This window comes from Galleria mellonella, unplaced genomic scaffold, assembly GCF_026898425.1.
Source record: "Galleria mellonella isolate WM207_F2 unplaced genomic scaffold, CSIRO_AGI_GalMel_v1 utg40, whole genome shotgun sequence".
NCBI classification, from domain to species: domain Eukaryota; kingdom Metazoa; phylum Arthropoda; class Insecta; order Lepidoptera; family Pyralidae; genus Galleria; species Galleria mellonella.
Genome location: NW_026442094.1, coordinates 3,548,507 through 3,576,332, shown reverse-complemented (window position 1 = coordinate 3,576,332; position 27,826 = coordinate 3,548,507). Strand labels below are relative to the sequence as shown.

General features: G+C 33.1%; 1 protein-coding gene across 7 annotated transcripts; it reads left to right on the top strand.

The window, feature by feature from the left end:
• The first annotated feature begins 88 nt into the window (after window positions 1-88).
• On the top strand, window positions 89-27,826 carry LOC113520259 (tubulin monoglutamylase TTLL4-like). 7 transcript variants are annotated; one of them, XM_052898003.1, is made up of 18 exons: window positions 90-1,098; window positions 1,791-2,141; window positions 3,433-3,688; window positions 11,879-12,069; window positions 12,953-13,152; window positions 13,703-13,780; window positions 15,026-15,274; window positions 15,786-16,060; window positions 16,893-17,100; window positions 17,606-17,732; window positions 18,249-18,468; window positions 19,501-19,650; window positions 20,075-20,173; window positions 20,666-20,873; window positions 21,538-21,605; window positions 22,342-22,362; window positions 23,022-23,079; window positions 26,097-26,116. In XM_052898003.1, the coding sequence occupies exons 1-18, from the start codon at window positions 719-721 to the stop codon at window positions 26,099-26,101; spliced, it is 3,144 nt and encodes a 1,047-aa protein (XP_052753963.1). In that variant the 5' UTR covers window positions 90-718; the 3' UTR covers window positions 26,102-26,116. The 7 variants fall into 7 exon arrangements, with proteins under 7 accessions (XP_052753960.1, XP_052753963.1, XP_052753964.1 ...); XM_052898004.1 differs by lacking the exon at window positions 22,342-22,362; XM_052898000.1 differs by lacking the exons at window positions 22,342-22,362; window positions 23,022-23,079 and having other exon boundaries at window positions 89-1,098; window positions 26,059-27,826.

Genomic DNA, 27,826 nt, shown 5'->3' with positions numbered 1-27,826 from the left:
CATACGACAGTTATGAAAGTCGAGTTGGCAACACTGATTTGGTTATCCTGTCAAAATAAATACTCTTCCATCTCTTTCGGAAAAATGAACTCTACGGAAGATCTCGCTCTCTCGTAAACAAACTTGTAGTTGATAGAAAAGGAAAATATCTTTCGAACAAAAGTATACGGTTCCACAAATTTCATTATTATTTACGTTATGTAGGAAGTCAAATTTTGTTCGTGTGCCTAGTCGATTTGTTTTTCTATCTTTATTTATGTATAGTTAAATTAAAGCAAGTTTAGTAATCATTACTATTTTTTTCGTAATTTGTATTAATTTATTATTTATATGTAAAACAGCTATCAATCATTCTAGTTGTAGAAATGTAGTAAAGAATCATTGAATCGGTGATTGAGTATATTTCGATCGCCATTACATCTATTCTGCAAGGTGATACAAGCGTTATTAAATTAACGGTGCAAAGGTTTATCCGTGTCAGTGTGTATCCCACTAAGAATTCTTTTTTGAAGGTTTGTTTAATATTTATTTGTAAAAAGAACTTATTTTTCTTTCAATTTTGGCGGGAGAGCTGGCACGTTGCGTTACCGTCGTAGAATAGTGATCTGTCACCTGTCTGTCGCCCCCTGGCCTCGTCGACATCGTTATAGGTTTATGTTTTAACAGTTCTCACCTGTAAAATTAGCAGTGCAATAGTGAAATTCTTGGTGCGCGATCGATGTGGACGTATGACGATGCGTCACGAATAGGCGCATCGGACATGGATAGCAGAAGAGCTTGCCCGAGTTACGAAGCCGGGTTCGACGTGTGTGATCCTCTGGGATCAGTCCTGGAGTGGTCAGGGCGGGGACCAGCTCGAGTACTAAGGCGGCGGTGCCGCAGTGAGGGTGTCGACCGCTCTCCATACGAGGATGCAAGTCGCGATTCACATCGTTCCGCGGACGGCATACCTCGATATAAGGCTCTCCCAAATAAGAGCCACTTCACTTTAAATAATTTGACAGAAATCCATTTTGAGCGCTTAACACACGAGTGCACCCTCCCTGCTGCTGAGAACGGCGACTTCATCATGGCCCATGAACAAAACAAGCATAATGGGTAAGTGTAATTCAATAACATAACCTACAAATGTGTCCATATGGACTGGACTATCTTCAACAGACTGTTGAACAGTAAAGATAGAAAATGATTAATACAAATATTATTTCCATAGAAACACTTTATTTGTTGTATGCAAATTATGTATTTTTTATTATTATTAATTATATAGTAGATGCTAAGGAGTAGGTAGGTATAATTGAGAGAACAAAATTTTGCATTTATAGACTATAATGTTATTTTTCTGAGACATATAAATCAAATATGGCTATTTATATTTTATTGTGCTCAACTTTTAAAGATAATTTTTGAGAATATCTTTTTAGTACCTGTGTGCCATGTCACATTTTTAAATTGATTGTTATTTACAGATAGATTTAAAGAAAGATATCAATGTTTGCCTCTATCGGTAATTAAATTGTTATCTGTAAATTCCTAAATGAATTTATTTATTGGACTAATACTCATTTTGTTGGTAAGACTTGAAATTATGTTAGTATAACTTTTTTATTATTACTGTGATATTTCTCAACATTTCTGCATCATACTGGTCAATATGTTGCAACAATTATTCAAATATATTAAATATACCTACCTACATTCTACCTTCAAAATTTCTATAATTCTGTTAAATTTAGTAAAATCTGCATATTGCTATTATATTGCTTTTAATGAAGTATATCTTAACATAGGTACCAACCAGGAAGATCAAAATTTAGAACAAGTCCCACTAGACCCTTACTTGTAACCACATTATCAAATACAAAGTTAGATGACAGCCGTCTGCCCAAAGTTGAAGAACTGTTAGAAAAAGTGGATCAAGAGATGATGGAGGTCCAAGTTACGAAACAACCACTGAAATCAATTCTTAATAACCCTTTACCCAAGTCGCCTCCTCAGGGTATACTAAAAAAACCTAAAACTAGGTTATGTCAAGACTCCAAGATTAGTTTAGAAGGTCGGCGGAGACAGAGGGCTTCAAGTGAGTCAGATAATCTTTACTGCAGCTTTCATGTTGGATCACCCATACCAGGATATGACAGGTTGGTTATAGGTTATACTCACATGTTCTAAAATAGTATCTAATCAAAACAATTGATAATTATTTCATTTGAAACTACCTATTGGTAGTTCTTAGAATGCAAACGATTGGTCTATATTCAATGTATTTGATACCACTATCATAAGTAGGTATTACATTGTCTATTAATCTTTGTTTTTCATATAATAAAATCAAGATGGTTTAGTAGGCCATTGTGTTGAAAAATCTGGAAAAAGTGTTAATTGAAAAATAAATATATCAGTTTACATATATATTAAACTAATTGCTTAGTGATCTTTATGAATTCATTGTTTGTTTATTTGTACAATAATTGTAAATGTGAAGCAAATGTTTAATTATGACATGTAATTATTTTACTTGTTTATGATAGTAGTATACAGTAATGTAGACTGTGATACTTTGGATTGAAATTTTGTTATCATAGAAATTATTTCTGAATAGAATTAATACCACTAATTTAAAATTTATAATAAAAAAAAAAATTAAATAATCAATTATTTGATTTTTCTACTATCGGACATCAGGGGACTGTCTTATGGTTGTATGAATTATTCATTTGCTTAAATTGTCAATGAATTGTATTGAAACAGATCATAATTATTAGTACTGAGTTTAAGTTTTACTATGGCTTTTTTTTCCTACATGCCATAACTAACAGATAAAACACATTACATATAAGTCCATGCTTACCTTATGAATTCATTACAACAACAGTAGCTAGTCATCATTTGTTTTATTTTATTTAAGTATTTATCTAATTCAATATGATTTGAAATATGATGAAGAAAAATAGAATTATATATATATACTTTTATTCTTATGTATGTATATTATAATTATCATTTTATGTTATTTATATTATTATTGTATACAAGGATAACAAAATTTAGTTAAAATACTAAATAGTCACACACAGTCACAGTCTAAACAGTTCCTTGTGAGTAGTAAATAAAGATTATTATTATTATTATTATTATTGTGTAAGGGTACACATTATTAACTGTTGTTTACCTATCCCAATATAAAGTACCATGTTCATGATTCACTGTTCATACCAAAAGTTGACTCATAGAGAATGCTACTAGCATTAAGTCTGCCTTTTGTACCATAATTTCTTTTGGTCAATAAAGTTATTTAAATACTTCTTTGAGGTCCACTCCTATCTTGAGGGAGAGAGATAAGGAAGTTGGATGACATAAGGGCAATTTTTTTTAAATAAAATAAATATATTAATATCTTTTATGGTATATAACCATTGTATTCTTTTTCAGTCGGCTGTCATATCTTTCTAATAACATGAAGCGTGTGAAAGATAATTCTGGAACAGGTTACTCATATGGTACTGCTATTGCCACACTTAGTACCACACCTGTGTCAAAAAGCCCACTAAATTATGGCAAAGGCATGAGGTGTACCTGTAAAGATCAAGTTGTCATATCTGCTAAAGATGATGTCCACAATATGCATATTTTGAGAACTACAGCGATAAACAGTGACACAGTTGGTGATATTCCTATTATGGAAATGGTAAGTTTTTGATACATTTATTCTTTTTAACCTCCAATGCAAAAAAGTTTGTATTCAAAGTTTAATGAGTCTGTGTTTGTCTGTGGCATTGTAGCTCCTAAATGTATGTTCCAATTATAATGCGCTTTTTCATTTGAAAGCTAACTTTATTGAGATGGTTCTTAGCTACAATTTAGAAAAATCTATTCAGGTGTTTCAGGGGTTACTTAAAATTTTTAATTTTATTCATCCTTGAATTTACTTAAATAGTTATGCTTTGGGTTAATTAAAATATGTATGATACCTAAATACGCTTTTGTCTATATTTTTCAAGTCATAATTTCTTTCATCTGAATATTAATATTATATGTCAAATTAGTATGAGAATATTTTTTTTTATAATATTTAGAATGGCAAACAAACTGATGGCTCACTTGATGGAAAGTGGTAATTGTTTTGTCGTTTATAGAAAGAATATTACAAATTCTTCATCTTTTGAATAAAAGAAATGCATTGATTTTTAAATTGCTAGTATTAATTAGAACGAAGTCAAGGTAGTTGGCCTACTGTGATGTATTTGTTAAGAATTAACGACGATGGTTATTAGGGGCGAAGTATGGGTGGGTGTATTGTTACATTTACCACAAACGTAATAGCAGATGCAATAATGACTAGATTATTAATTCTTATGGCAGAAGTAAAAAGCTTTAGACTACCCACAATTATAGTACTATAGAAATTATATGATGATCTTAAGTTATCTAATGCATAAACATGTCTCGTTGTATAAATGTAGGATAAGTTATTAAACTATGGAAAATATGTCTTTAATCTGCGACAGTATCACAGATTATGTCAACCAAGTAAACTTTACATTTTCATAATGTTAGTATTAGATAAAAATAGACCGTGATAAAGGTCTCTTCCCACTTCATTTGTGATGCTATAATGTCAGATATTACTCATCTCGGTGCCCCACTGAGCTGTTATCGTGTTACTAATGCTTTCGTAACATATTGATATGCGAATTAAAGTTTTTATATATACATACATACCTATCACGATTGTCTTCCTAATGGGGTAGGTAGAAACAATGAAATTCCAGTTTTTTTAATGCCGTGTTATCCTATTGAATGTGTATATAGTATCATATCAAAACCAATCGTTAATTTAAACTAGTAAATTAGGAATTAATTTATATATTGCATTTTCAATAATAACAAGTTAAATCTTTTACACTTCTTAATTTTACTTTATTCTTCTTGTATTAGTTTAAGATTGGCGGCGTGGTGGGCCGGGTCGTATGGCTCCCTATAATATGGTTGAATATATCGATGGCTAGTTCATCCGTCATACTCGTGAATGGATGCTTCTAATAGGGACTGGTCTGTTCAAGAATATTGTGATTGTTTGTAGCTTTGTAATATTTACTTTTTTTCTTTTTTTTATCAATATGAAGATTGTGATTTTGAAGAGTTCTTCTCCGCTGAAATTGCATTCCGAACTGGGCGGTAGACTTGCAAAAAAATGACTGTTGAAAAATTCCTATAATTAAGTTTACTTGAATAAAAACTTATTTATTGCTATTATTAATTATCTAGTAAGATAAATTTTCGTTTTCAATTTATAATTTTAATATTATTTTATGTATTTGGTAGTGTAATATGCCGCTAATTAAACCTCTCTCTGGTATATTTACTATAATAACAATCGTAGTTCCCATTCTATTGTTTTTATAATCTCACCCGCAGTTAAGTGTATGGAGGCCCTAATTGACTTATATACACAAGTTAGGGCTATCGTAAACATGGTGGTGTATTGTGAATAAGTAGGTTACAGCTACAGTCATGGAAAGATATTTTATCATATTAACAGTGTGTGCTGAAGAGGTCGGTGCGCTGTCCGCGTTACCCCACTCCCTAGATTTTCGTACTACTATAATTGTTTCGCGATTTGTATTTGCGTGCTGCCTACATATATGAACAGCTGCAAATATAGTATTGTCTGCGGAGGCATATGTTTCATTTAAAAAAAAAACATCGCAAAATCATCGATCTCGAACGCGTTCTTATTTGGACTGCCCACTTGTACCGTTTATTGTCCACAAATATTTGAATTGTTTATATAATTTGTGTGAACCGCATCATCGGCGGCTTTGAGGCGTCTGAGCACATCGACGTAGAATTTTCCATTGGATATTTTGATGGACAATCCCCCGAGAAGTCAACATTGACATTTGACAGTTCGTGGTTCCCCGGATGTTTTTATGGCACGATTGCCGAGACTTATTTCATCTCTTGTGACGTAGCAATACCTAGTTTTGTGGTGTAGTGCGAGAGGTGGCCATGAATTAAGATACGTGCTCGTAAACTTTGATGTATTTAATTATCGACATGCGGAAACTGAAAAGAATTTTGAGGAGTATATGTAAGAGTGTGAGTGAGGTTTGAAATATTTTTGCATAAAAAAATATTCTAGTTTTTCTGAAAAGTACATTTATATTTATTTTTAAGCGAGTTCCAAAAGGAGGAGTTTCTCAATTTGCCAGTATTTATTTGTGTATTTTACTGATATCTTTGAGAGTGCTGAATCGATTTTGATCATTCTATTTGTAGTCAATAGGATTTACCATCGTTTTGGTCCTGTATTAATATTTTTAGTCTACGTTGCTTTTGCTAGTTACCTTAGTGAGTCTTTAATAAATTTTTATATATTTTTTTGCAGTTAATATTATGATTCACTCGTCCTTTGATCCCGTATCGTGAATTAATTTTATTACGATTGGAGTACCTATCAGTTATGCGGGTTAACATTTATCTATTTAAATAACATTTTATTAATAGTATGAAAACATACGCCGGGTTTAAGATCGGTAGACGGTCAGTCATCAGGATCCATCACCAAGATATGCAAAACAGTTCAGTATCTTTTGTATATCCAATTAATGGGCATGATATGATAGTTTTTTTTTACAACACAGGGGGCAAACAAGCATGTGACTTACCTGATGGTAAGTGACTACCGCCGCCCATGATCACCTACAACACCAACGGCATTGCAAGTATGCTGCCGGCCTTTTAGATATACCTATATCACCACGTGGTGCAATATCATGTCTCACAATCCTAGTCATATATTCCATGGTCATATTCCTAGTCATGTATTGCACCTAGCAACTAAATGGAATGTTCAGTTACCGTGTGGGCGTCATAATTGTAACTGGTTGCATCTCGATTAAATTCATCTTATTGTCTGGTTAATTCGGTACTCTTTAGATTTTATTGCGGCTTCAATTCACGCGACCGGGCATTATGCCAAATTGTACAAAATGTCAATACGAATGTATTATCACTGTTTCTACCGCACTGATTCGATACACTATCGATTATTGTATATCATGGAATATCGATTAAAATTTCATTAAATACTCTCTATACATACTGAAAGTTGGTTTTACTTGTGAAAATTCGATAGTATAAAACAACACAATTTCACCGTAGCGTTCCAGTGAACAGAGTTGACCTTTGTAATAGTGGCCTTGACATGTTTTGTGCGGTTATATTTGAAAACACTTAGTCCGCCACACGTGCGTGAAGTTAAAGAAAGTGCAGTTACCATGTGTTTTAAGAATATAGTTCGGTGCTTGCCAAAACTGTGAAATAGTTCCAGTGCATTGGTAATACGCTGAATTCTTACATCCAGCACGCTTGTCCTCAATCCGACAATAAACACAGTTTGCAGTCTTAATTGTACAATGTTACAGTTATTTTGTATAATACTTGCTGTATCCTGCGGCTTCGCCCGTGCTCGTATCGTATCGAGTAGTCTATAACCTTGCTTAAGAAATGAGTTCTCAAATGTAAAAATAATTTAACAACCCCAACCGCATTTGTAAAATTATTTTTAGTAGTAGTTAATTAAATAAATTTTTTAGTATATTTCCATAGATTAACATGTTAAAAAAAATATCAAGCAGTTCCTAAATCACTTGATATTAATATTCTGTGCTTAATTAAAAATGTGATCAATAAATAAAGGATCAATAAATATGGTATATATCTATACTTATAATAAATCTGTAGAGAGGTCAATTCTGTACATGAAATATATTTCCAAAATAACTATCAGGGGGTGATTAGTGATCGATACTGATGCCAAAAATGCAATCAGTAAAATTTTTGTCTGTCTGTCTGTCTCTGTATGTTCCTTATAGAAACAAAAACTACTCGACAGATTTTAACGAAACTTGGTACATTTATTCTTCATACTCCTGGGTAGGTTATAGTATACTTTTCATCACGCTACGATCAATAGGAGCAGAGCAGTGAAGGGAAATGTTAAAAATTTCCACCCGTGCGACGCCGGGACGGGCCGCTAGTTATTCATATAAAAGTCAAAATTTCCTTAAACTGATTTTAGCTATTGAAGAGGTTTGTCTTCTTTTGCGCTAAATTTTCAATTTGTAAGAGAGTGACAAAACTATAGTTTAAATTGGTTTGTAGTGGCTTTAGTTTTTTATAAATAGGGAAATTATTGTTTACCTGTCTTATTCATTAAGATCAGTTATTTACATTTGTAATTTATCGCAATATACTTGTAAGGCCTTCGTCGAAACCAGTTATAGACTAATGATAACATAACATTAACATATAGTACTAATTTTAATATTAATTTATTGTACTATATTGCCTATTTAAAAGTCAAAAAACCTATAACTCGAGATACCATGTCATTTTGTTGATTTTTAAAATTGGACCTTTATTTCAATAGCATTAAGTTGAATTTCGCCTGCTTTGCGTGTATTGTTTAAGTAGGTACATAAAAACGAAATATCACTTTCTGTATAATAATAACCAAATGTTCGAAACTACATATTTAAACTACAAATATAAAATAATGCATAGACGTTCCTCATATAAAAAAGAATTTCTCGAATAACTATTTGGTTTCGTTTTAAATAAAATCTTGCGTCATGCAATACTAAATTTTCTAGACGCTCGATTATTTATTCTAAATTCCAATATTTTCTATCTCATGTGTCTACGAAATATCTACGATGATCTCCGCAGCACAGCGGTGGGAACGTTGCATTGTGTAAATGAGTTCCTGGGTTTGAATCTCGTTGGGTTCAATGTGGGAATATACTGCTCTGAATTGGCTCGAGTCAGGGTGTTCTGTGTTTTGCGCCCAGATATTAGTTGCTTGGCTTCTCTCATAACAGGGTATTCTAGTTTTAGGATCAGCAGGTCTACTCTTGAATCTAATATTAATTTTAAATCCAATCTATTGCCTATGACAATTTCATACTGCATTCATGAAATAACAGTTAGGTATTGGGTTATATTTGGGATCAATTGACAAGTTACACTAATATGCATCTATCAGATCAATATGGATCCACTATGTCGCTAGTATTGCAATTCGCGAGTACGAAACGTCTCAATTCCGATATCGATTTATTCGAATTTATTTCAAGAGTAACCTCACATGCGATTGGTGCGATTGTGTGGCAATTATTTATTATCTAAAAAAGGCGGGAAAACTTGTAACGCGAGGGCGGAAATTTTAAATTCATTTTATTTGTTTAATATTTGTTGCTTCTCCTAGTTTCTTTTACTTATTTCTCCAATTTAAGCCCTCGTGTGTTGTTAGAGGATATGTGCGAGTCAAGCGGAGGCAAGTTAAAAAGAAGAAAAAAAAATACTTCCATATCTGATGAAGAGCCAGATGCTAAGATGAGTATTAAATTTACTCACTCAAAAAGAGGACTGTTTAAAGATCAAAATTACCTATATTCTGACACTACTAAAAATGAATATTTTATCCTGTTGTCTCCTATTGAGGGCAACAATGTAAACTTATTGCAAGTCAATTCTATTCTGAGGACTGTACCTGGTGTATTCTATATTCGTACTATGGGTTCTACTGCATTCAAAATATGTTTTCGATCAATGAAACAGGCTAACGAATTTTTATTAAATAAAGATTTATTAGAGAAACATAAACTTCAGGCTAGGATACCCAATAATCAGCTGGAATCTCAGGGAGTTATAAGAGCTCCTACTGAAATATCTGAGGAAGATCTCTTAAATAACTTAAAATCTACTGTAGATATCATCGGTGTTAAACGTTTCAAAAAAAAGAAAGAAGATGGAAGTTTTCATCCTCTTCCTACAGTTTTAGTAACTTTCCTCTCTACGCAGCGACCTGATCACGTAACGTATGATCATATTTGGCTGGATGTGCGTGAATTCATTAGACCTCTACTCCAATGCTTCACTTGTTACAAATTTGGTCATGGAAGCAGTTCCTGCAGAAGTAAGCAAGTTTGTTCCATATGTGCCGGTGCCCATGATTATAGATCCTGTATCAACAAAGACAATCCTAAATGTGTTAATTGTAATGGACAACATGTAGCAGTATCTAATAGCTGTCCCACTAAATCGATGAAATTGTCTCAAATCAAAGATAAAATTCTAGGCAAAACATCTTATGCATCAGTGACTTCAAAATCGGTTAACTCTGTAATTAATTCAAATACCCCTGTGTCTATTAACAGCCCAACGCAAAATAAATCTCCTCAAAAAAGGGCATTAGTTATTGACATCATTAACTCAGACATTGTACTCAACACAATTACTAAGACTGTTATTGAGCTAGTTAAGAAAGCTCAAACTAATTCTGATACAATTTCATCTAAATTAATTAAGGAAATACTCATATCTAATTTTTCAACATGACCATTACATCTTTAAATGAAATTAATATTGTTCATTGAAACTCAAGACGCTTTCTGTCTAAAATATTTCAATTTAAAAACTTTATTTACAACTTTACATCACATTTTGATATCATTTTACTAAATGAAACTTGGCTTGATTCTAACAAAATCTGTAAATTGTCTGGTTATACTATATTAAGTAGATTGCAGATAGGTCATTGTAAATTTCCTGCACATTTGCAACGTATTAATTTATTGGATAATTCTATCTGTAAATACTGCCAAAACATTTTTTCTAATTTGGATCATATTTTTTTTTTGTTTGTCCTAAATTCTTACTTCAACGGTTACTTTTTATTTGTCAATGTCAAGATTTAATAAAATGTCAAAATATTCCTACTTCAGTGCAGGATCTACTAAAACATACCATTTTGTACCAAGAAATTTTTCATCAATTGGTGAAATTTAAATATGTAATTGTAACTTATACTTTTCTACTTAACTTACTTTCTTAGTATATTATAATTAATTTATAACTATAATAATTTTTGTAATTTGTCTTGTAATTTTATATTGTTACCTTGTAATTGTTACTTTTTGGCTGATGGCTTTCGCCAAAGTCACAATAAATGAAAAAAAAAAAATATTTATTATCTTGATGATCATTGGTGCGTTTTGTAAGGATTTTAGTTCTTTTTTTCCGGCGTTAAATGCACTTGTGAAACGAAGGATGTTCTTAAAAATAAAAAAGTAAAATAAAAATATTTAAGTAAATTTAATTCTCAGCATTTTTGAGTAGTAATTTTTTTATGACTCTACCGGACAATACGAACGTACAAAAAATTTTGCTGTTGTTATTTTCAAATAAAACTTGAGATTATAATTAAAAGTGAATTGATAAAATTATCACAAATTTTATATTGATAAGAAATTACAATCAAGTACAGTATTCTTGAACAGACCAGTTCCTACTAGGAGCAACCGTTCACGAGTGTGACGGATAAGTCAGCCATCGTTGTGGTCAACCATAATATAGGGGGTCCAACGATGCCGTCCACCACGCCGCTACCAGTTTGGATATTATAGTGCATATGACTTGTTTCAAGATACGCGATTACATCAAAATCGATACCAAATTGTATTTTTTTTATACAACTTAGAATGGCAAACAAGCTGACGGCCCACCTGATGGAAAGTGGTAACCGTCGCCTATAGACATGAGCAGTACCATGGAAATAACAGAGTATACTGTTTCGCCCATGACACCCCCCCCCATGCGTTGCCATTCCTGAGGACTCAGGTGTTATTCCTCTGTACCCAGTAAATTCACGCCATATCCCACCCTTCAAACCGAAACAGAGCCATGCAAACACAACTGCTTCACGGTTGAAACACGAATGGGATTCATGCATTGTATGTGACAATCACAATATTTTCTCATTATAGAATTAATATGTCATTTATATTTATATAATCTCTTATGTGTACAGCCTCGTCAAGACACCCCGACGCCGACCTGCCCAGCGGTGAGTCCAGCGTTACCTGTTAGTTCCGTGACCGCAATACCTCAACCCAAGAAGTCGGTGAAGACAGTCAAAAAGAAAATCAAGCCCAAAGTTAAAGTAGGCAAGATGAAATCTAGCAGTAAGATTGAGTGCAGCGTCGTGGAAGAGGCTGACGAGTGAGTATATATTTTTGTTTATAAATCATTCTTATTTTTATTTATATATTTTTTTATTCACCGAAGCCACAAATGTATGTTATTTTTTTTTATATATAAATAAATAGTTTTCACTCGCGACTTCGTCCGTGGGACCAGAGGGCCTACCATGAAATATTTTCCGAAATTTTGAGGACGAACGAAACAGAAATTTGATGTTAAAATTACATAATACATGCCGTTTAAAATTTAAAAAAGGTTAAAATATCGTTCCTCTGGACTATTAGGATAGGATTTATGATAAACGAAATGTTAAACTCCTTTTATTGGTCCAATTTTGGTATAAACAAAAACACGAAATTGAACCCGAAATTTTTAGAATTTCATTTCATGGTGACCACCCAGGATATGTTTATAGACCGGGATAAAAAGTACACTATATCTTTCACCATCCCATATAGTATGTACCAAATTTCATAATGATTGGTTAAATCGTTAAGGCGCTATAAAGTAACAAACAAACTCACTTTTACATTTATAATATAAGTAAGGTAATTTAAGTAAGGTAAAGTAAAAATCCTTACTATAAATATAGTAAGGATTTTTACTTATATTAGGCTCACTATAATATTATAAATGTGAAGTATTAAAAAGATGTTTGAACGTTTGTAACTCAATAAGAATTGAACGGATTTGAATGGAATTTGGTACATGGATAAGTTATATTCTAATTTAACATATTGGATACTTTGTATACTGAATTATGCAGCCAAAGTCGCGGTAAATAGCTAGTGTTTAATATCTTTATAATAATGAAACTTGAAATTTCTTGATATTATTTCCTTATCTTATTTATTATTTTTATGTTATCACTGAACCAGTTAAGATTTTTTTATTTTTTCAGTGCACATAGTAGATCGCCATCGCCCGATACTATGGACGCGTGGCCCATGGAAACGGATGCTGTGTTATCCGATTTTGAAAAACCGGATAGAGCATCTCCTATACCTAGGAGGGAAGAGTTAAATGAACATAATTCCGTTACTAAACTATCGAACAAATTGAACGGGACTGTTATTCTTCCTAAAAAGGTTCCGTCGAAAGGTGAGTACTCATGTTTATATTTTAATAAAACAGTGCTTTAATGAAAGTAGTGGGATCACTAATTACAGGACTTTATTTATGTAAATTTTATTGAAAACCTTAGTATGGCATCATACATACGTACATACATATCTGTCACGTCTGTCTCTCGTTACTATGATATCAACAGGCTGTAAATAGTTTTGATTAAAAAGGCCAATCAAAATCGGTTCAATAAGTGCGACTATATCCTACGGGATATCCGTGCGTTACTACGGTATACGCATAAAAAACCACACTGTCAAATTAATTGACTACTTATACTTGAAGTTTTCTAAAAAATACTTTTTATAAAGTACATAATATTTTTGTACGTGTTAAAACCAATAATGTTAAACCAAAACGTTGTTTAATATGGATAAAATCATTTTACGCCGATTAATAGGGATAAGGGCAGGAAGAAGACGCTGATGATGATGATAGTTTTTGTATGTGAAAATTATTATTAATATTTATGTAAAAAATACAAGTTTATATTAGCATAAACAACAATTTTATATATTGTTTACAGACAAGATGAACAAGGAACAGTTGTTCATTACAACATTACACACAACAAATCCTTTCAAATCGCTACCGACACGCAAAGGTTACGAAGTAGAACACTAGCGCAATTTGTCACTTTTAAGTTTATAAAAGTTTAGTTAGTTTACATGCAAAGGAAACACAATCAGGCCTCGTAAATGGGTTGCATGGAAGTTGTGCATTTAAACTTTTCTTGCCAAACAATCTTTATATTAAATTTGTCTGTCTGTCTCTCTATATTTTATATTTATGATCTAACTGCTACCTGTCTAGTGTTGTTTTGTCCCCCTACCACCACCTACCAGGTTATTTTTTTTATATCTCTCAAGTTAAAGCAAACAATATATTATATAAATATTTACAAAATTCCATTAAAATCGGCTGAGAGGTTGCGGAGATTAACGTGTATAAGTATGTTAATCGTCACATGGCATTTTTATATATTCAAGATTCTTTTACATCGTTAAAGATACATTTTAATTGTAGCTGATTCAATTAAGGACAGCTACAAATTGTATAATCTAATATTTTCCATTGATTTAATATTAAACATAAAGGGAATATAAATGATTTATTAAGACTAATTTTTCGTGAATATCGTAATATGAAGTAATTATTTTTGATTGTATATTTTCTTTATTGTTATATTTATATTATGTTGTACAATTAATAGCAAAAATGAAATTTGTATTTGGAAGTTACTTAAAAATAATTTGTTTGCATTTATCATTCATAGAATAGTATACATGTACGCATATGAGCCAAATTCGATGTAATAATTAATTAAATAACATAATAATGGTATGCAATCAATCAGCGAATGCCATCTCTTGTTAACAAGTCGTACTGAAATATTTTTTAATATTACATTTATTAATATTTTAAGTTCATCGAATTTGGCATAAGTATAGTAGACATCGCCTGGTTTCCATCATTATTGCGACTTATTTATAGCGTGTCGTTGGTTTTATGTTTCCTGCCAGTTGATATTGAAATTAGAGTATTTTTAGAAGATATTTAGGGTTAACATAAATCTTTTTAGAATTATCTCTGTGTATTAGTTCTAAGACATCATCGTTTTTTATGAGCCTCAAACTGTATTCCTAACTCAATCTATTACATTATTTTTAATTATTCTCTTATCATAACGAAAACGTGTTCTTATTCATGCTAGAACATTTTTTTTTATTAGATTTTACACATAAATATCTTCTTAATCAGTTCAATTAGGAATACGTGCTTTGGGCTAGGTAACTGACAAATTAAATAAAAAGGAAAGAATATTCACAACGTATTTAATTGTTTACAGAATCTCCCCTTAACCTGCCAGAGTCAATATCGAATTGTTTAAGGCCGTCCCTCTTCCCTCGAGTGCCCCCATACCTCAGGTTCGTGGGGCACGAGGACACACAACCCCTTAAGATCCCTATGGCGATCCAGAAGCATCTTAAATGGAAATTAACCACAATAACTCCTATAGTTGTTAAGAAGACATTAACTAATTCAGGGTTTAGATTGGTCAAGAGTGAGTGTGACACAGCAGAATGTCCTCAGGAAGGTGAGTATAAAGACTTGTTTTGAGAGTTCGTTGTATATTTAATGGTTTTATTTATGACAATGATTGGAAGTCTATGGCATATGGGTTAATGCGGAGAAAATTGGTATTGGCCGCAAACTGACTTTAATTTAGCCTACTTAAATAAAGTTTATTTTAAATTTAATTGATTAAATGGACTGCTTTTAATTAATGTAAAACTAAATCGTACTTTTTACATGGAATTAGTAATTAATTCTAAAGATATCCTACGGAATTGTTGGATCTGTTCTAAATTTTGATGCCACAATGATGTACTTGTTTAAAGTCAGTTTATAAGGTGACAGTAGTAGATCAACATTGGCTAGTCTTGTGTTTAGAGCCATTATATGGCCCAAATTATTTTCAAAATGTGTTTGTAAACCTTCATCTGGTATATATTGTTATTAATTATAATCTGTACCATTTTCTGAAGGGAACAATAAAGAGTTTTATTTCATTTAAAGTAATGAAAAAATAATGATGAAAATTACAGAAACAGTAGAATGGATCGGTATATGGGGAAAACATATGAAGTCATTGATGTTCAGAGCAATAAAAGACGGCCAGAAGATGAACCATTTTCCCGGCACATTCCAAATAGGCAGAAAGGACCGATTATGGCGGAACCTGCAAAAACTAGCCGCTAAGTACGGAGTGAACGAGTTTGGTATTATGCCTAAGACTTACGTCTTGCCACACGATCTGAAGTTGTTGAAACACGATTGGGAGAAACATGCCGCCAATAACGAAAAATGGATTATTAAGCCGGTAAGTGTGTGGTGGCAATTTTAAATTTAATTTTTGTTTACTAGAATTAGTTTATTAAAACTATGAAAAGATTGATGAATGTGGAAGAAGCGAAAGAGGTTTGTTTGAATCGAAGCGAATGAATCGTTCCATTGTTTCTGCTACCCTAAAGGGAGACAGGCGTGACAGATATGTATCTATGTATGTATGATAAAGTGGAAGAAATTAAAACGATTCTGTTGCAAAACTTGATAAAGTCACGCCTGTCTCCCATTACGGTGTAGGCAGAAACAATGGCACTCCAAATGCTTCGATTCAAACAAATCTCTTTCGCTTCTTTCACATTCATCAATCTTTTCATACACGCCCGCCGGTTACGGGTACTTTTAACTTTGCTCTTCTTTAGCATGTCATCTCTTTGGTCGACATTATTGTTTTTATTATATTATGGATAGTAAACAATTATAAATAAAGTCTATAGTTTAGAAAAATAAAAATTGGGTTACTTTTTACATTTGTCAACCGACTTCAAAAACAAGGAGGCTCTCAATTCGATTGTATTTTTTTATATTTGTTACCTCATTACTGTGTCAGTTGTGAACCTATTTGGAAAATTATTTTTTATCTGTAAGGATTTTATCTGTAGTTACAGATTGCTCCAATAATTTTTTTTATCAAAATCAACCGATTGTTTAGCAGTAGTTTAGTTTTTAAATTATAATAACTGGTTTAGCCACAAATGAAGTTGTTTTTATTTTTGTGGTACAATCTTAATTATTTTTTTTAATATTAACTCGAAGTACACACTAATATTTCTTTTAAATTATGTTTATAAAATGACTTCAATTTGCAGCCCGCATCAGCGCGAGGTACAGGCATCAAAGTAGTATCCCGTTGGACGCAAATACCTAAGAAGCGTCCAGTAGTTGTTCAGAGGTATGTGTCGAAGCCGTACCTCATCAATGGGAATAAATTCGACATGCGCCTCTACGTGCTCGTCACGTCCGTGCACCCGCTCAGGATATATTTGTATAAGGATGGACTCGCCAGATTTGCTTCAGGTAACTTTTTTTTTAATAATGAAAACGAAAAGTTAATTCTACTTGCGTTACGGGTATATATATGCTGGTGGGCCACTAGAGCCACAATAGATGATAATGAAGTCACAAGGAATTAGCTATTTTGATTCCCAGGGAGGATCTTGAGGACAAGTGCATTCATTCTTAGATCACGATTTTGGTGATTTGTCACATTAAGAGAATGGTCGTAGATTTTATCCTCGTATAGGGTTGGAGAGTATTCATGGTCTAAACATCATTCAGATCCTGGATTCATATGTAAAAAAACAAAAAATCAAAATTTTAACTTCTGTAATTAGTAATAATGTAGAACACCACAAATATTTTTAAACGATTTCTAGAACAAGGGCATTCTTAATTTATCTGATTTTTTTTGGAAACTACCTTTTCCTAAAAATCAGATAAACTTAGCTATTTCAAGTAATTTGAGTTTATAAAACTCAAAAATAAAATATAAAAATGGCATTTACCAAATTATTCTTTTTAGTGAAATACAATGACGAGTTGACTTCGTTAAACGATCGGTACATGCATTTGACGAACTACTCCATCAATAGACTATCCAAAAACTACACACCAAACGAAGATTTCGCAGCTTGCGAGGGACACAAGTGGTAAATTTTATTGTATTTTATGTAATAATGTCAATTTGAAAAATGCTACTACTTTATGCGACTTATTAGTATTTTTACTATAACTGAATATAAAAATACTGTTAAGTTGCAGCCTTTAATTAGTTTTTCTTACAACATTATTAGCATGAATCGAGTTTTACACTAATTTCTTCCTTTTTTTTGTTTAATAACTAGAATATTCTGAATTTTTCAATTATTAAAACTTATTAATTATTATTAATATACAAAATTTTTAATTCCATTTTTAAGTTTACTAGCTGTTCAGGTTATACTATTTTGTACCCTACCACCACTTACCAGGTCCTATTATTTTATATCGAGAAGATATTTTTCTACCTTCAGGTTTGGAGTAACTTACTTATAAGAGTATAATTAGAAAATTTAAAAAAAATGGATCAAGTGCTTTCGGAGAGTAATTTGAAGGAACATCGTGAACTGAATGTTTATATATTATAATTAATAAATGTTTAATAAACGTTATATAAATGTTTCCAGGACACTACAGACCTTGTTCCACTATCTAAAGACTGAAAAAAATGTTGACACTGATGCACTGTGGGACTCGTTGAAGGATCTGGTTATCAAAACGATAATATCGGGCGAGGCGAGTATTAGCTCGCTGACTAAAGCCAACATCACGTCCAGGTACAACTGTTACGAGTTGTTTGGCATCGATGTGCTGCTGGACGAAGATCTCAAGCCGTGGTTGTTGGAGGTAAGAATACAAAGGATGCCTGAAAGAGATCGCTTTTAGTGATAAGGCCGCCCATTGTTTTTTCAATATATTCATTTCTTGTAATTGTTTGTATTTATAATAAGTTTATTATAATATTTTGGAGGAAACAAGCATATCTATTTATCTATTAAGATTAACAGTCAAGTTACTTTCATCAACATTGGTGAAGTAGCGATTTCATCATCATCATCATATCAGCGTTTAACTGTCTACTGTTGAACATAACGCCTCCCCTTTGAGGTGTTTTACCAGTAGTTGCCACACTTGGCAGGCGCATTGGCAACCACAGTCAAGGTTTAGATATGTTTTAAGGACGCTGGTGCCCAACCCTCGCCCTCCCTTAGTCCATTCTTACGACACTCATGGGAAAGGAAGGAGTGGCTTATTCTATGCCGGGACCACACGGCCAATGCTAATCTTGATAGATAAATCGATAGAAACAATCGTATCTACCTATATATCAAGATTAACAGTCAAGTTACTTTCATTCATGCCGGCAAAGTAGCGATTTACAGCTAGTATTTTCCTATTATGTTAAATGCGAAACGTTTGTAAGGATAATTGGATGTTTGTTACTCTTTCACACAAAAACTACTAAACAGATTTAATAAAATTAGATACACAGATTATTTAATATACTGAGTCAACTGGCTGAAGTCGTAGGATATACCTTGTAGTAAAAGTGTTTCTTTTTTTGTTACCTCTTAGTGCTGTAACAGCTTAACCAATTGTTACGAAATATGATATTCTAATACCATGGAGATGGACAAAGACAGACCACTGTTTATTCTGATCAATCAACATATCCCACGGATCAAGTCACGGGTAAATATTAGTATATTATAAAGCCTATATAAACCCCAAGACACAGTTATTATAGCATATATTGAGTGGGAGTCCCATTTGGTATTCACTAAAGTATGTGTAATGTGAAATGGTTAAATGGTTTTTCTATCTATTTTAAATTAAATGTATCCACACTAGTTATTATAAGTATGATATGTGAATCAGGTAAACATCTCGCCGAGTCTGCACAGCGCGTCCCCGCTGGACATCCACGTGAAGGGTCCTCTCGTGTGTACCGTCCTCAACATCGCACAGTTCCAGGTCCCGCTCAAGACCAACCTCGAAATGCTCTCTAAGGATAAACCTAACAAATTGGTTAGATTGCTAATTTAAATGTTTAATTAATTATTAATAATGTAATTTAAAACATTTCTATGATACACTTCTTAGTTTCCAGTCAGAGACCATTTGCTATTTTTCAATGGGTGATAATGGAATGGTAACCTCGCCTTTGCTGTCGGTAAACGCTGGCGGGGGACCATTTCTTGTTACACTACTGGTGGAATATTCATTAATTGTTTTGGGTAATGAGGTCTTAAGTTCAATCCTTTGTTTGGCAAATTTATTAAACAAAATTTCTTGAATTGGCTCGAGTCTAGATGTTTTGGGTTGTGTCTCCAAATATTTGTTGTCTAAATCCTCGTAACAGGATATCTTGAAGATCAGGCTATTGGTATGATTGTGTATTATTATTCATATGTAATAGAATCTTTATTATAATATATTTTATACTTTTCAGGCTGGATTACCATATGATAGCAGATTATATACCATATATTTATCAAAAGAAGAAAGGGATAAACATATTATTTATACAAATATGGAAGATAGAGATATGGTGAGTTACTAATAATATTTTTTAAATTTGTCAATTTTTTGTATAGAAATCAAATGAATTACTAGACTATGTGGTTTATATAAAAGGTTTAATTTATTGGAACCAAGCATCATATATTATTAAGCTTTTTTATTTTAATTAGTAATATTTTTGTTATAAAAATTCTGTTCCGTCTTTATTTACTTTTTCCTTTATATTTCGCGCCATCTCTCGCGTACATGGTGCTATATGATGTGCTTATGTTATGAATGACGTGTATGTAATGTTGTGTGAATTGTTACGTATGACCTTATGTGTAACCTTTGGGGTCTGATGTATGACCTTAGAAGTATGATGTATGACCATTACGTGTTATGTATGCCCTTTGACTTATAACATACGAACTTAACGTGGTACTTATGACCATGACATGTGATGTATGACCTTGACATGTAACGTATGACCTTATCGTGTTTTGTTTGACCTTTGTGACGTGTGAGTGTTCGTTGACAGTATTTGCGTGACATCCTGTCAACGCTGACGCCGGACGATGTGCGGCACCTGGTGCAAGCGGAGGACGAGCTCACGCAGGCGGCGGACATGCAACGCGTGTTTCCCACGGCACACTCGTACAAGTATCTGCCATACCTCGCTGGCCCGCGTTACTATAACCGGCTGTTCGACGCCTGGGAGACTAGATACGCGGCCAACAGAGAACCAGGTTGGTATTTCTTAACAATCAAAAGTTTGTGTTGGTCACAAGTCGTTTACTCGTGCATCTTTGTCCCATTCGTGTTTCTACCCTGAAGCAGTTGTGTTTGCTGTGCTTCGGTTTAAAGTGTGGGATATGACTGAATTTACAGGGTACAGAGGAATAACACCTGAGTCCTCAGGAATGGCAATGCATAAGGGGGTAATCATGGACGTAACAGTATACTCTGTTGTCCATGGTACTGCTAATGTCTATAGGCGACGGTTACCACTTTCCATCAGGTGGGCCGTTAACTTGTATGCCACTAGAAAAAAAGAGAAATAAAACATACCTTGATCGAATCACTTGTAATCGTAGACAAAAACAGTCACCCGCCAAATATAGTTATTATAAAAAATTATGTGTACTCACATATATCACAGATATTAGTCTGCTATAACCATGTTGACTGATGGGTACATTCGTGGGGGGCGGGGAATCGAGAGCCATCGCCTATAGGTACGAACGACACCATGGATATCACAGATTAACAGTGATGCATATGATACTCTACATAGTTGCTATTTCTGAGAACTAAAGTTTTGACTCTCGCGCACTATAATTTCACTGCCAGTGTATAGTAAAAATATACAATTTAAAGTCCATATGTGTATGCGAATGTGGTGTTCCATAGGCATCGAGCTCCTCCGCAACCTGTGTGACATCGGCTACCATCTGGAGGTGCCGCCCGTGCCGCTCAAGGTAACTGTCACGCACAACCTCACCAATCTATACAGGCGACTAAGGCAACAGTGGCTTCATATGTTTCTAGCTTTTGTCTCCCTTCTCACTATATTCCGGGTTTGGTGACCTTATATACATTTAATATTATTTATATTTATGGTACATTTATTTGCAATTTTTATTATTATAAGTATCTCAAATTACTTTTCCATAATTGTTATTTTAAAATTCGAATTAAATTTCATTACACTATAGATAGAGAACAAATGCGGATTTATTTTAAAACTATAGTCGATGACAATTCATTTTTTAAATGAAGTATCTTTCACTATAATAAAAATATAGATTGGGTAGTCAGAGCTGAAGCATTTTGTGACTTTTAAAATTACATCCATATATATATTATATATATATGACTTCCTCTTTTATAGGTACTTAATTTGTTTATTCTCTTTCTGATTTCATGGTGTAATTATGTGTTGTCAAATATTTATAGTATATTTTTTGGGATATCATGTCAGTAAACAGTACATAATCAAAAGTTGCAAATGAATGATATAAACTTTATATATTTATTTTGGTTTGATTTTTATGTTTATTTTGTTACGTTATTTTAAGGTATATATATTTTAATATTAAGTATAATTTATAATGTAAAGAGTAGGTAGGTTATGATGATAACTTATTTGCACTGCCATTACGATAAGGTCGATAAGTGGATAGGTTTAGAATGAAAGACTATTATGAATTACAGGGCAAGGCTGGAGTTAGTGTGGTGAGAATCATTTATGTTAATCTGGCATGTTTTTTCTCACATTTAGTACATTTCATATTAAAAATGAATTTTCAGTATGGTAATCTGTCATATAATATAATTGATATGTTCTATTTCTATAAAATAATCGATTCTTGTATTTATATTATGACTAATTGACATTCTTCAGAGTTAATTAATAATATATTTTATCCGTTTGTGAGTATTGTTTTATAATTGCGTTATATCTCCATTAAGCAATTAGAAACAAAAAATAATAATAATCTATAGATTTTCTTTTTCATTCAAATATTAATAAAATATGAAAAAATTACCATTTTAAAATACCTTTCTAAAAACAATAGTAACATGCTTATTTAATATGTAACAGATTTCTATATCTTGGACGCTAACAGAATGTCAGTTGTTATAAATTTATTATTATAACTTATAATTTAATTTATGATTAATTGTATTGTACACAAAATAAATTATTATAATTTTTTAAAAGTATTAAACAATAACGAAATTTAGAACACATAATAACATTTAAGAAAAGTATTTTTTTTAATAATCTAAATAAATAGGGACTGGCTGTTTTAATTATTCTATAATTGAAAAATAGTCAGTTACAATTTAATAGACAAATATCATAATGTTGGAATGTGGCTGGTTGTCAGGGCAAAGTGACAAGCGCGCTCAGGCGTGCATACTTGGGTTGTAAGCAGGTCGCTCACAGTAAGTGCGTAGTACGGAACGCGGCCAGAAAGACCGTGACGTCACGAACCTTCGTCGATTTAGTGTTAATCCTGTAACAAATGGTGCTAATAGACGTTATAGAAGATCGATTTAGGATGTTCCCGCTTGTGCACTGAATTGATTTGATGTATAACTTTATGGAACTGTATATAAAAATGTCTGCCAATATTAGTACTAGACCATATTGAGTTTTTAAAGGTAGTGACTACGATCGAAAATTGTGATTTGTTTCTAGTCTTTTTACTGCGATCGTATTTATTCTCTTGATGACAAGGTTGCTTTGAAGCACTATGTTTATCTTTTTCTCTTGCTACTTACGTTATTCATACGTTATAATATAATATATCCTGCCGATTCAGAGCACTTGTGCGGTGAGAGCCTTAGCGTTCATCCTCGGCTAGTCGTTATGTGCTATGTCATAGCTAGACTGTTATAGTAAAACGTATTGATTAAAAAAAAAAACTTATACCACAACTACTTGGAAAGTGTTTTCCTCCTCAAAAATAGGAGTATATTCGGAGGCAGTCTTGTATGAAATATTAATAACTGTTATTTTTTTATTTTTTTATTCATAAAAAGCAACACAGCTTATTCAATATTTTGTTATATCTGTACTAATTGTGTCCCATAACGAAAATGCTAATTCATTGAAATAAAAAAAGTTTTGATTCCAAATTTGAATAGGATAAAGAACACAATAAACTGTTTATGTTGTATATAAATAATTCGTTAATTATTAAAATTGAATTTAAACATCATTATCTTAATTTGGCTACAAATATTAAAAGTTGAAGTGGGAGAAAATGTAGATAATTAACATTAATATAAAATAAACTTGACTAGCTCTTTCAATCGTTATATCAGCTTTAATATCATATAAAATAAGTAAGTGAGTTGTGTCTAATTTCTTCGTAGGTGTGGTATAAAGCACTATGTACGTACACTTGGGAGAATGTACGATTTCCAACTCGAGTAATCGATTTGAGGCTATGGCATCAAGTTTTAACTCGTTGGTAATCGGCCACTTCTTACCTTGTTGATCTGTGTACTATTTTTCTAGAATACTATTGATATATTGTTCATGTGATGCTCAGATGGTTATTTATAACAATTGATAATTAATTATATAGATGGATAAACGTATTTAGGTATTAGAGAGAAATATTTTATACCCATATAATCAACGCATGGTTCTTATGAATATAATAGAAAAGGTGTCTTATATTTTTTTATAAATATTTTAACATAAATATTTCTAGATGTTTGTAGAGAAGTATCAGGTGTATGTTTTAGGTATAATGGGTATCTTATATTTAATGTTATTTATATTTAGTGCGCTATATTTAAAAAGCTAGTAACTTATTAACTATTTTGATATTAGGGACGACTGCGTTGTTAAAGGTAAAATTACATTTTGATTCTATATATTTATATATATATATATATACTAGTATTGTAAATGTATGGCCAAATTATATTATGTCGATGTAGTTAATTTATCTACTGTATTATTAGTTTAGATAATTTTACAAAATTGTTCCTTATATTTAACGTATAATGTAGATATTGATCTTATAAAACAGTACTTATTTGTAAATAATACAAATTTTACACATTTGATTATCAGATATTTAGTAGAAATGAAAATGTTAAATACCTTTAAAATGTATAGTCTGTGTTATTTTTATTAAATATTTATTTAAATTATTATTATTATTATATATTAAGCTATATTGTTTTTAATGTATATGTTATACGCCTTATTATTTCTATATTTCTAATCTACTTTGCTTCTAACTATTATACACTTTAATAATCGTTTCTTTATTGCATGATATAACAGTTTTTTCTCCAAGTGCTTAAGCTATATCACAAGTTTGATAATTTAAAATTAATTGAATTCGTCCCATTCATACTCTTTATTAACTTTCATAGCAGTATCAAAGTTTTTCAAATTGTATGGCCGTGTCATTCATTTTCAGTTCACATTTTTGTATTAGATAATTTTTTTTGAAATGGTCATTTATATTTTGTCTCTAATTATAAAAGCTTTGTTTTTTTTTTTTGTTTTGTTTATGTTGGTATGTGAATTTCACGCATGTGTCACCCATAAACCCTTGTGTGATACAGTTTTAATCCATATGCACCAATGAAGGCTCTGATTCAATTTGAGAATATCTGATAGTTTTGCATTTGATTTTCGACTTCACAACGAGTGAAACTGTCAGATTTTCTTAGAGTATCTGAGCTCCTCAACCGCTCGCAATCGTGCTGATTACACAATGAAACAAATGCTTCACATTCTAATTTATAATATCTTAAATCCATCCTCTAATAGAAACCTTTAGCGATTTCAATCATCTTTACGAATAACAATAATTTGTACACATATAAATGGATTTAAAATATTTGGCATCCTCATCTCTTGGCCACACATATGAGCTTATGATCAAGTACATACTTCATACCTTCATACAGGTTATTAGTTGAAATACCTTTTCATTTTAAGCAAAACCACAAATGCTTATTTTCTTCCCTATATTCCTACAGCTTAAAAGCTTCGCATTCCGCAACTAAACGTCTAGTCCCATATTGTAAGTTATAGTTCCATATTATAAGTGAATCTAGTCATTTATATCAATTTTGTGCCTAAGTATTGTCAAAATATATTTGTTTTTGTCCAAATCTTGTTTTTATAGATTCTTTTAGATCATCCATATAGTCATCAATCAGCACACAAGTCTAGTAGACCGTACATGTCGCTTTACCGCTCTCAGTTAACTGTCTCAAAAATATAACTTACACGTGAGATTATAATTAGACAATTTTAAGAGACAGCTAGCCTCATACGGTAAGGCGACATGGTGGGTGCGAGTGAGTAATGGTGCCCCCTTCCCTTTCCTCCCCGTCCGCCTCCTGCCCCGCGTCGGTCCCGCTCCGTCGTCCTTGGTGTTGTAGCCGGCGGCGCCTCAGCTGAGCGCGTTGGATCGTTGCAGAATGATGTGGACGCGCCGTCGCCGGCCGCCTCGGAGCGGCCTTCCGTGCCCTCGCTCGCGCCGCTGGAGCGCGCGGCCTCCGCCTCGCCCGTCGCCAGCTGCGCGGCCGCAGCCGCCGCGTCCGTCCCCGCCGCCCCCGCCGCGGCCGCAGCCCCCGCGCCCCGCCTCTGCGGCGACGCCGTGGGCCGGCCGCCGGCCCCGCCCCCACCCCCGCCCACAGTGGAGCCGCGCGCGTAGCGCCGCGCCCCCGGCCCCCGCGCCCGCGCCGCCCGCCCTGCCGGCCCCGCCCGCCCCACCGGCCCCGCCCGCCCCGCCGGGGGGCAAGCGGGGCCCGTGGCCCTCGGCCGTGGACCTCAACCGGAATGTGCATTGCGACGCGACCGAGACCGCCATCCCAAGGGACCGCAGCGCGGGAATGTTGAAACTATACTGATCTTCTTCAATTTCACCTGTACCCGGTAACTCGGTCGACGCTCGCGTCTCCAATACACTCGCCTGCGAAATTGTTGTGTTTTAATCGTGATGACGATCGTGAAACAAATTTGATGTAACGATCAGTGAATCCTCGGTGTTCACTGTCCGATTGGCTGGAACGAGCTTATTTCACAACGTTGTTAGTCCAGTAGTGATTTTAATGTGTCTATTGTATGTTTATGTCACTCGATAACCCTTATGGGAGACCTTGTTAGGTTTGTCATGTAGAAGTTACTGTTACATCCTGCCTCCATATCGATGCATTCTTGAATTTTTAACATTCCTTAGTGACTACTACAGTGCTTCACTTTAACACTTTCAATCTTAGAACCATAATAGCGTAATTATTTAGAAAATTAAAAGTAATGTAATATAATTAAATAACTATATAGTGTATACCTTATCGAACAATAAGGAACAAGTCACAAGTGAAGATATCGAGATTACAGTGGTTCTAGGAACGGTAATCCTTTGGAAGTGGAATAATTCTATATAAGTGAAATTGCTGTAGTTAGCCCCTATTGCTCATGATACATAGTAATACATATTTCTCTTCATGTTATAATGAGATAGTGAATAAATTATAATAAAAAAGCGAAAACTAGAAAGCATATTAGGTATTTCATTAAGAAAATAGATCGATACGATATTAATGTTCAATGTAATTGTAAACGTAAGACAAAATTCAAAGAATGAGAACTAGATTATAAAGTTATGGGATCGTTGTAGGTTTTGTTGGGTTCCAATCATGTTTAATAATAAATTTATGATTATTATTTTTTTAAATATTTAATTGATTATTTTCTTGCATAAATTATTTTAGGTTTTGTGTAAACAAACATTTCGTTAATGTAGAAATCTCCATATATGCAGATCGAAATCGAAATTGCATTAGCTTGACTTTTTTTTATATTTTTTTTTGTCGTCTATCAATCCATATTTTTAATATATTTTTTATTTTCCATAAATATGGGTTAAATATCGACAAAAATTTTGGGAACCATATAGTAGGATCACAGTGAACAACAACTAGTGATCTGAAGTTTCCGTGTTCCCAGTGATTTCCTCCGTTAAACTCCTATTTTTTTAATGGCTAACATTCGAATGGTTAAATGTTGAACCACACCTATGTTATCGGCATATACTGGCGGGGCATCAGTTAGGAATGATAGGTGAGGACGTAAACAGGTCACAACCCATCGCGACGCAATCCACAAGAATTACCTAAGTTGGTTTCCAAAAGTAACCGCGTGGAG